This window comes from Limulus polyphemus, unplaced genomic scaffold, assembly GCF_000517525.1.
Source record: "Limulus polyphemus unplaced genomic scaffold, Limulus_polyphemus-2.1.2 Scaffold924, whole genome shotgun sequence".
NCBI classification, from domain to species: Eukaryota; Metazoa; Arthropoda; class Merostomata; order Xiphosura; family Limulidae; genus Limulus; species Limulus polyphemus.
In genome coordinates this window covers 311,940-323,715 of record NW_013666534.1, presented here as the reverse complement: position 1 = coordinate 323,715, position 11,776 = coordinate 311,940, and the positions used below count along the sequence as shown (strand labels likewise).

The 11,776-nt window shown below is 34.6% G+C and overlaps 1 protein-coding gene across 1 annotated transcript in view; it reads right to left on the bottom strand.

Moving 5' to 3' along the window:
• The window catches only part of LOC106461268 (collagen alpha-2(IV) chain-like), a 145,930-nt gene that overhangs the window by 53,750 nt on the left and 80,404 nt on the right, over positions 1-11,776 (bottom strand). The window contains exons 16-19 of the mRNA XM_013921078.2: positions 8,578-8,668; positions 7,372-7,665; positions 6,480-6,602; positions 5,204-5,382 (exon numbers count right to left, since the gene is read on the bottom strand). Coding sequence (XP_013776532.1) covers positions 5,204-5,382; positions 6,480-6,602; positions 7,372-7,665; positions 8,578-8,668 — 687 coding nt within the window. The remainder of the gene's footprint in view (positions 1-5,203; positions 5,383-6,479; positions 6,603-7,371; positions 7,666-8,577; positions 8,669-11,776) is intronic.

Below are 11,776 nucleotides of genomic sequence, written 5' to 3'. Positions count from 1 at the left end.
CTCAAGGTCATTAGGGCCAGTTCTGTTTGGTATATAGGCCTTTGCCCTCCATTTACAGCCTATTGGTGGGTACTGGGAGTTCTGTCGAAGAACCTTAACCATCATTTTTGCTTCTCCTCCTCCATTGTCTTCTGTTTCCATTACTTTCCCTCCTTCAGGGAATCATATTTCTCTCTAACATTGGCCCATAGCAATGTTGGTCCTAATAACTATTGGTTGGGTTTCTCATACTTTTCCATGATTTTCTTCATTTTTTTGTGTGGGTGGTTTCCAGGGAATCTGTAGATAAGTGTCTGGTCTTCCAGCTTTCATGTCTCGGTCACTTCCCCCCCACAGTGAAGATATGAGTCACCAAGCCAGACAGAAAAGAAGCAAATCTAATAGAGGAAATAGACTTGCCAGATGATGTAGAGTGGCTAGAGTGTGTCCGATTGTACTTGGTAGGTCAACTTCAGTGCAAAACCAGGTTGCATTGGGTACATGTCTTCTAGTCTGTGGTAGAAGGAGGGTCCTAACCATCTTCTCCTCTAGGCAGGAAGGAGAAGGGAAAAGCTACTTCCATTCTGGTAACCTAAGAAGGGCACATGTGTGCAGTTCCAGTACACAATCAATACCAGGCCACCTAGGAACCTGATATTTGAGCAATGGTAGGAAGGGGGGAATACAAATGTGTTGGGTCAACTAGTCCAAAACCAGGCAGCATCAGAATTTTTTGTCCAGTCTGCAGTAGGAGGAGAGTCCCTACCAATAACATGTGCGAAGACTTATGATGGCTGGTACTGCACTTATCCAACATCAGACTGTCTGGTAACTGACATCCAGGCAAGAATAGAATGGGGGAAAGCCAGCCAGTGGAGCAAACTACATGTGGCAGATTCGTCCAGTCCAAAACCAGGAGGCATCAAGAATTGTGCATCTGGTCTGAAGTAGAGGAGAGTACACATCCTCTACATCAACAGAACACCATCATTCTACTCTCTACAGAGGAAGCCTCTATGGTCCACCACCCCAGTGGTTAGGAATTGGTAATTGGCAAAATGTCTGTACTCCATTAGAAGAGGGGGAAATGCAGTGGGAAGTCCTGAGGAATGCAAAACCTTATGAGTATGCCATTGGTGACCATGAAACCCTATTTTGAAAAGCAGGCTGGTCACGGTTTATTTGGCTAGGACTACAGGAATGGGCAAAAATTCTGACACTGCTTTACTCATGATAGTCCATGAGTTGGTATGGTCTGAAATGGACTTTATTTATTAAGCAATATAATGCAAGAAAATCTCGAGTTATAAACTTTAAGGACACATGGTGTGGATTTAGAGTGATGTTTACCTTGGTAGACACTGCTGGCCACTCAGCAGGATCCTAAGATGTAGAAATGGGCCATTGTAAAGGTATGATATATAGAAAACAAAATTACCCATTCAGAGCCTGTAAGGGGTATTTAGAATGGCGATGGAAGGAATTCGATATCCTGAAGAAGAAGAGACAGCCATATGATAAGGATAATGTGCAACAAAAGCATGAGGTATTCCATATGGCAGCTCACGTAAACTCCTCTAATGGATGACAGAAATGAAGAGCATGAACAGCCAGAGAGAGAGTAAAGTGTTGGATTTGGGGATAGGAGACTTGAAAGAGTTGATCTGAATCTACATCCAATGAAGCATTAGTTAAATGGATGAGTTGCTGTAGTCTTTCCTTGAGGGTAATGGGAGAAATAACTCAAGGAGATGAGAAATAAATAAATGGCAATGTGTGCCATGAAAAGAACCAGAGGGGATCAAATAACAATGAACCACATGGATAAGACAGATAAAATGATTCAGAACAGAATGAGAATAATAGTAAGAAATGGAAGGAAAAAATGGAAGCAGCAATGGCAGACACGACATATCTTCTACAGCCACAGGCAAAAAGTAAGAAAATGACCTAAGCAAAAGACAGAACAAGGAACAAGAAACTAAAGGTTCAAAAAGAGGAAGGGTAAGGATGTAAAGAACAGCATTTAGGTTTCAATCAGGAAGGACTACAAGACGAGGAGGATGAAGGTGGCAAGAAAGAATGAAAGAGCATAGAAAGAACAGGAGAAGAGAATACACAGCGTGGTCACAAGTAAATGGGATCCATTTTGTCTATTTACTTGTGACCACTCAGTGTACATGACGATAATGAGAAAACTCGAAAGTATTAGGTAGAGCTTCCCAGTAATCAGCTATAGTCGAAAGCAAGAAGCCCTGGTTGAAAAGCCAATTAAAAAGTTGAAAACATGGGGGATAGAAGGAAGGGAAGGGGAGATAGCAAAAGACAGAGTCCAATTATGGAATGTGTGCCCTTTTCGTGGATATACAAGGAGGGAGGAAGAATAAACTGAACAAGAAAGAAGGAAGGCTACACATGAAGATAGTCTGTAATGTCATGCAAGGGATTGGACAAAACTCACATGTGGAGTCAGAGTGACAACACTGTCAGATGGGAAAGGGAGAAGTGAGTTTAAAGCAGTAGGGAGAGTGACAGAGGTAGAAGAGGAGGAAAGTACAGATGAAGATGCAATAGAGGAAACCATAGCTGAGCCTTCCAGTATAGAGTTATCAGAAGAAGTCAACATGGACTGTCCTGCATGAGGGAAAACCCAAGAGAAGGAGGGTAGGCATGGAGAAAAATGTTGAACCAGTCCTGAGTGAATGCATCCACAGGGGAGAACAGGGTGCAAGAAAAAGGAAAGTATAGTGTTGAGATTGGCAGCAAAAACATCTAGAAGAAGAGTGTCCAGATGAGAGTACAGCTACTTGAACACCAGAGGATTAAGGAATCAATTCATAAGTAGTATTTTGGTGAGCTTTGAGAGATGATCTGTGACAAGATTCATGGCACCCAGAACAGAACAAGCAATTTGACATTCTTGTAAAAATGAGCCCCATAAAAGAGATCAAAACAGGGAGTGAGATGGAGTTTCCCCACGGCAATTATTATAGGAGACAAATGCAGAGTTCATTGTATGTATCATCACTAGATGTCTAGGAACCATCCTAAGAAAATTATCCAAAACCTGATGTACCCCAAAATTCCTAAGAAATGGATATGAAGAGATAATTTGTCATGGTACCACCAACCCAAATGCACGTGAGATTCAATTCCTGCCCTCCCATCTTATCAAGGAGGCATTTGGAAACAGAAGGAGACTTGTACGAGAAGAAGGAAGAGGAATACCCACTATGGGAATAGTTTTATTAAATCACCAGGAGAAGTGTTTGAGTAAGGAAGGAGAATGTTTGAGAATATGGGATCCTAAGCAAAGGTTCAATGATCATGTAGAGTCCATAGTAGATATCATATTGAGCACGACCCAAGGTAATATGGGATTCCATGGAAGCCCAAGTCCCCAGAAGAAAGTGAACCTCTTACACTGTAAGAAAAGGATAAGATATGGCATGAGAAACTAATCGCTCTCTCAAAAGAAGAGAAGAATACTGGGTCCTATGGAGATGGAAATGAAAAAACGCCCACATAAATGAGAAATGCCTCCTCCCAAAGGAAGAGAATAGACTGGTTGCAGAAATCTCATTGGGGCAGAGCCAAATGAGAAAATAAGCATTTGAGCTAGGTGGTCACCTCAGTTGTCCTAGGAAATGGGAAATTGAGGGAAGATGAGAAACTTTCACCAAATGGCCAGAAGTTAACACTTTCCAACCTGAAAATGTATTTCTAATAGGTACTTATCTCCTCTTAATTTGTGCTGCCCTCTATATTCACAATTTTCACACACCACTAGCCTTGAGGCTCACACCTAACATCATGTGTTTACACATGATATAGCTGCTTTGTAGCATGCAAATGAGCATGCAATAACCCTCCACCAACAGGAGTGTGATGCACCCTCCTAGTGTAGTATACTAGTGTACTATACTGTACAGCACAACCATCACTTTGAGATTAAGCAAGAAAAGGGGAGGTAAGTATCTACTGGAAATACGTTTTCAATGTTGGAAAATGTTAACTTCTGATACAGTACGAAACCTTACCTCCTTCACATAATAACTAGTATCCCAAATTGAAACAGTGCAACCAGAGGAACTGGTGCAAAATATACCCTAGATGAGCCCCCTTTGTAAGATGCCTGAAGAGAACCCATGGAGTGTGGAAACCCATGGGAACCTGCACCTCATCTGTACCAGGATATACATAGTATTAACTATATATAGTAAAAACTTAGACAAATGGTAGCTAAAAGTAATAGTAGTCAACCCACTAAAGCAGTTAACTATTACATAAAAAAATTTCTAAAGGAATTTAAGTGTAGAAACAAAAGTTTTGAAAAGGCTGTAATATTCTATACAATGTCTAAAATCATAATTAATAGCAAAAAATATTGATGAATTCCTACAAAAGTGAATAAATTTTGTAGTTAAAATGCAATAGGAGACATTTTACTTGTGAAAAACGTCAGTAAATTAACCTATTGACCCTGTATAGGGTATGGTCCACCTCCAGCAGTTGAATGCGAGTGTGCTGTATATGGTGTATGGCTTGGAAAATTCTGCTCACACTACAGCAGCCACAGGCAATGAGTTAACAAGCTTTGTACCTTATTAGCTGTGACCAGTAAACATCTTAACATATTTGGAATATTTGTATTTGGAAATAGAAAGTTTAGAACTTGAAAGTTGAAAGCATCTGTTTTATTGAAGTTTTAAAGTTGAATATTTGACTAATGATACTGATATCTGAACCCAGGTAACATGTTTGTTTTTAATGAAAAACCTAACCTAACCTAACCTTGATAAGTAGGTATACGAATATCATAATACATATTACAAGGGTGACAGGTATACAAAGCGTTATTATAGCCTTTCTTATAAAGATCTGATGTGTATGAAAATTCTAGGTTGAATAAATATGAATCTGCAACTTATAGGCTGAAGTCACCTCCATTGGAATTCTTTGTAGTTTGGAAGACATGTTGGACAGATTTTACAGACAATGATTAATATTATGACAGTTTGAAATAAATAACATTATTTGCTAGTTTTAGCTATCTACCCCATTAAACAATGGGAATTTATATTAAAATATAATGTACATTACTAACATTTGTTATGTAATGTTACTGTTGCTTAAAACATATATACACAAGCTCTAGCTCAGGAATTTCATAAAAGTTTAATAATTTTTTTTTCTTATGTCCATAAAAATTTTATATTTTCACCTCATCACCAGGAGGTCCAAATGCACCAGGTAATCCATCATCTCCTTTCTCTCCAGATAGTCCAGGTGGTCCAGTCTCACCTCGTGGACCCTGTAAACCAGTAGGTCCATCCACACCTCTCTCACCCTTTTCGCCTTTTGAACCTGGGATACATTGTAAGCAACTTCCTCCTCTTTCACCTAAAAGGTTAGAATAATTTAAAACAATGATACAATTCTGCAGGGAGTTTATCAATTATTATAAATCTTTTTCATAATATTATATGTAATAGTAATATATTCTCAAACTCATCAATCAATACATTTTAAGTTTAATATTGGACATACAAATTTTTATTAAAATATACCAGAATACATTTTAAATATCTATAAAATGTGTTCAAAATATTACATTATTCATTTGTAATTAAGGAAAAATGTATGTAATGATCAAAAATGTAAAACAGTTTTGATATGTGTATTATAGTAGGAATGTATTCTATAAAATCCACCTAATGCAAAATGTACTTGTACACACACACACACACACACACACATATATATATATATATATAGTATCAAACATTGGAAAGAATGATTTAAGTATACTGTATTATCTTTTGAAATACGTATTAGAATATATCATTTTTACATCTTTGTATGGTATAATCCATTTCTGTAAAAAAAAGCTACTAATTGAGTATTCAACTATCCAATTTCATTACAATGAAACTGCTTGATAAATATTATATTTTAAAACAACTTCAACACTGTACACACTGCAAACCTTATATTTTTTAAATAATATTGACCTCTTTATGCCATTAAAATTTATCTAATTACATTAGAGAACTTTATATATTGACTTTGATGATGTATCAAATTAGCTGTGTGGAAAAACAATGTTAATATTATTCTAAGAACAGACAAAACAACAATGAATAACATTACATGAAAAAGCTTTAATATGAAGGATATTAATGAATCAAAATACACTTTTAAGTCTATAATGATATTACTTATGTACACCTAACTCTTAATATTATCATCACTTAAATGTTACTTGCTAGAAAAACAACACTTAAACATGTTAAAAATTTCCAGGTTTAATGTGATACTGTGCTAATTTGTACAAAAAACATTAAATTTTCTTTGTTAAGCTCCAAGGAAAACATAAATGAAACAGTTTGCTTAGATTTCTTATAAATTTAAAAAGTTTACATTTTGTTTTATGATGAAAGGTAAATTAATTTTAAAATATAAACCAAATACTTGAAAGATATGGCAGTTGTCCTTACCTTTTACCCCTGGAACACCAGGTAGACCAGGTTGACCTGAAATACCTGTAAAACCTCGTTCACCTTTTCGTCCTTCAGGTCCAGGACGACCTGGTATACCTTCCACTGAATCACCAGCTGGACCTATAAGAAAACATAAAATTATTACATAATCAAACAGTAATGGAGTGTAATATTCTAAATAAGCTAGAAACTATATAAAGTAAGGAGAGCAGCAGAAACTGTAAGAGTTGCGAAGTTAAATATAGGTAAGACAAAAGAGTGTGAAAATGTATGACAGAACTAAACATGACAAAATAAGGAAGGAATCAAACAATGATTTCAAATCCATTCATATTAAGTACAAGCTACAATGATTTATGTCGGTGCACGATAAGTAAACAACTAAGTAAATCGTTAATGTCTCACAAATGCTAGATAGAAAAAGAGTAAAACAGGACAGAAAGTTTAGAAAACAGAAAGAAATTTCGCAGTGCCATCTTTAGCTATGCAACTAATAAAAACAGGACAGAAAGTTTAAAAAAGAGAAAGAAATTTCGCATTGCCATTTTTAGCTATACGACTAATAAAAACAATAGGAAGCAGACTAAACTAAGAAGTAAAACTGATAATTGTCAAGAATATAAATTTCAGTATGATGAAAATATATGAGTCTAATTCTATCAAGAAAACAACAAATAATCTAGTTGACCTAAAAAATAACATACATTTAGTATTTAATAAATGATTTGTACCAGTTATGAAAACAAAGCCTGAGAAGATACAAAATCTTAGATATGTTGTTGAACAGCAAATTTTAACCTCCTCTTAAAAAAATTATATCATGATGAAAAAATATCTTAAACTTTAATTTCCATTTCAATGCAGGCCTTGTAAAAATACTTTTTCATACCTCTCTCTCCTTTGATACCCTTTTCTCCTTTCTGTCCAGGAATTCCAGATAATCCTGGACTTCCATCTAGACCTTTTGCTCCTGGGATGGTTTGTCCTGAGCTTCCTCTTGGTCCTGGTTCTCCTTTTGGTCCAGATATTCCAGGAATACCTGGTGCACCTTGGAGTCCATCAAGACCATCAAGTCCACGATCACCTTTCTCGCCCTTTTCACCTGATAAACCTTCTCTCCCTGGGTTTCCAGGTAGTCCAGCACCACCAGGAAGACCAGGAGGTCCACGAGACCCTACTTCTCCTGAAAATAATTGAAAGTTTTTAGTATGCAGGAAAATTAGATTCATTAAAATACATTACTTAACTTTACCAAATCAGTACTAGCAAAGTTAGAACAATGCTGGAATCAAGTTTATCCAGTTTTTATTTTTTATTTTTCAATAATAATTTAATAATTGGTAAGCTTTTAAATAATATTTTACCCAAAATATAATTTTAGAAAATACAAAATCCTTACATATTTCTGAATTATACATGTCATGATAATAAATACCAAAACTTCAGAATACTTTAAATTTTTCTAACCACTAAACTAAACAGTTGGTTATTGCACATATTTCAACTGTTAACATGAGTTTGCTGAAATATTTTAAAATCTCCTTAATCAGCAACAGAAACACCATAACCATATAAAAGCAACCATGTTAATTAAATAAATGACACAGCATTTACAGGTTTTTTCACCATATTTAAAGGTTTTTTATTTTAATGACAAGCTTTCAAGTTCTGAAATGGTTAAACTAAAAAGGTGAAGAAGGTCTTCTGTGTCATTACATTGATTAAAAATACACAAGTACAAAATTGACACTGAAGGAATGACAAACTTAATGATAAAACATTGCTATCTCAAGTAAGTATAAGATATGAAAAAAATTCCACACCATTGCTACCTCCTTATAAGAGCAATAAACATGTTAATTAATATAAAACCATCTTAATTTTCAAACACTATCCAAATATCATTATTACTCCAACAACCACATCATGCCAAATTATCATAAGCAGATGTCACCATCAAACTCTAGCCAACTAATGTTGATCACTAAAAGAACAAAACATTACAGTTAACTCCATCCATTGCAAATTATCTAATGTAATTTTGTAATAAGAAAACATTGCCAATATTCATGTTAACAATAAATATTAAACACACCTGGTATGCCATCTGTCCCAGGATAACCAGGAGGTCCTCTTGGACCTCTAGGTCCAGGAGGTCCAGGGGGTCCTGCTATTCCTTCTCCTCCCTAAATTAAAAAATGGGTTAAATAAAAAAATTAGTATTCTTTTCATGCAGTATTCTAGCTTGTACTTTGGTATAAAACTTTAGTTTCCCTGCGATGATCTTGAAGTAGTGTCACTTCTACAAGTATGTTTATTCCTGTTAATCCTTAGGCTATGTGTTACATGCAATGTCAGAAATAGAAAACAATTGTACAATTACATTCCAAATTCAATAACATGTGTAAATAACTCAATGATTTTTAAAAGTGGGAACAATCTTATAATTTAAGTAAAGCCAGAAGAGTCAAGTTCTGCCTACTAAGATTCAGCTTCAGTTTAGCAGTCATCATATTTTTTTGAATTCTTAGTTGCTGCTACTCATCCTCAGTCCACTAACCATTGGAAAGTTGACAACTGTGACAGAAACATTACATTTTCTCAAAACACAATGTGTAATAATTGACAAATTCTTATATTTTCTAGGAATGAGTTCTTTTATACAGATAGACAGCCACATAATGGGCAAGTCTATATATTCCTCTGCAGAGCAAAAACAAATAAATGTATAAATAAAAAATGTATGGTATACTTAGCAATTACATCTTTAAAACAAAACAAACTTTGCCCAGGATATTTATATTGACTTTTGTTTATTATATTGTGATTATTGTCCTAAAAACGGTGATGGATCTAGAGTCAAACTTTGAAAGGGGCCACCTGAAGTGGTGCCAAAAGTGGATGAACAAATAAAAAAAATTAGATCCCATGATCCATTTGAGGCATTGTATAGTTTAAGTACAAAAAAGTGTGTAAACATTACCCCACTGTTTAAAAAATTGGGAGAGGGGGACAAAGATCCTTTAACCTCATGTCTCTGATGCCCCTTTCTTAGCAGTTGTGCAAGGCATTCATCCTTGAACCTGTGTTTTACCTGGAACCCAAGATAATTATTTGTACAAATAAAATCCCTTGCTTAACAAACTGGGCCACGTGAATAAAATACATGATGAAGTAATGACCCTGGGCACAATTTGAATGCCTTTTTGTCTTGTATAGGCCACATGTATATTCAGAGCAGTGAATATATGATGTAATTGTAAAGAGCACATTTTACAGCTTGTAACATACCAGAAGGTAAGCATTTGAATTCAAAATAAATTTCTATTTATGACCTTCAGCCAAAAGAATTAAAAAGTTCCAACACATATTCAGACAATTACATGCTACAACTTGGGGATCTTGGGGGTGATGGCCCCTTGCTCCCCCTAGATCCACCAGTGCAGACGGTAATACTACTACAACTGGTTTATCAGGAACATCAAACATAATGATTTTTGGGGATTTCCATTTTGTTCAATACTTTCCTGACTATTAAATTTATTAAATTTAAACAAAATGTTTGATGCAAGTTATTTCTTCATGCAACATTCAAAAGCTAACTGCTTATAATTTCATAAGCACAGTTCACTAAAATCTCTACTATGTTGTCTTTAAATGCTGCAGAAACAAAATTGTAAGAATGAATATAAAACCCAAGGCTCCATAATACCACTTGTCTGATCATCAAAACCCAGTAAACATTCGATAAGGATTTTTTTTTCTAACCTGACTGGACAAATAAATAGTTTTAACATAAACTGCCTAGAACAACATATTTTTAATAAATGAGTTGATTCTGCAAAATTCTCTACTCAAAAACACATATATTTGAAAGGATTAAAAACAACAACATTGACTGATGCCTGGGATAAATAGATTTCTCTGTTAGGCAATACATTATTCCCTCTTAAAGGTAAATAGCCCACAGATGTAACAGGATATAATTAAAAATAAATTAATAAAAGTAGGAATATCTTGTCATTAACCATTCCTATTTTGTCCCATGAAAGCAAATATGGAATGTTAAGGCAAGAAGGAAAAAAATTAAATATTGCACACATTTGAATGCTTTAATAAAGAAATGATTATTAAATCTAGGCTTTAAAATAAAGTTTATGGTAAAAAATGTTAGAAATGTATATCTTATGTGAATTAAAAAAATAATTTGAAACAGTTGTAACATGTAGTTAACCTGCTGTTAGTGTGAGTTCGAAACCAATTATTCAGTTGATCAAAAATAATGCAAGAAAACCATCATAACAAATAGTCTCTCCATAGAGCCCAAAGACAAAGATGTACTGGGATTCATTATGCTTACAAGATGGCTTGATTTGTCAAAAATAGGAAGATGGCAGTGGACAGAAATGACAAATACAGTTGGTACTTTCACAGCCTCTACATTCTGAAGTATTCTATCATCTCCATGATATTCCAAAAGCTGGATGCTTAGATTTTTAAGAAGACATTGGAATGAGGAAAAGAAAGCTTGAAAGTTAGGTTTTAAAATGACATTGAAGTGAGAAAAGGAATGGTTCTATTGGGTTGGATGCCAAATATGTGTAGAGAATTGGTGCAAACTGTGTGAACTAGGCTGTTAGCTAAAATGTTCATGAAAGAAACAGCATGGACAACTACAGTAGTACTGTGTTGGAGAATCACTAGAGAGAGTTGCTGTTGATTTGCTTAGCCCTCTGCCAAGTAGCAGTTGGAATAAAAATATCATGGTTATGATGGACTACTTGTATAACAGTTCCATAAATGGTGTGACTTTACACCATTAGTTAAGTAATATTAGTTTTTGCTAATGTAGTTAGTTGCCATATCAACACTTGTAACTTCCATTTCTAAGTCTTAATATTGTTATTGAACTATCTGAGGCTTTTTGTGTTTACTTTTCTGCTTTTACATTGTTCAACAGAAATTAAATCTATGACGAATTTGAAGCCAACAGCTAGTGTTTGTATATTCCATAAGTAAGGTATACTCTGTTATTTTTTTATTGTTACTTTTTCATTAATAGTATTGGTTCAAGTGTTTAATATATCTAATTCTAATATTTTAATTTTAGTTTTTATTATTATACTTTTATTACAGAGATTGTTAACTTAACATATGTATTTAAGACTAACCTTAATCTTGTAAGCTGGCTGAACCTTGTGAAATATTATTAGATTTATGGCTGAAAATACCATTAACAGCAAGAATACCCAAATGATGAAATAATGCATTTAAATCTGTATAAGTAATAACAT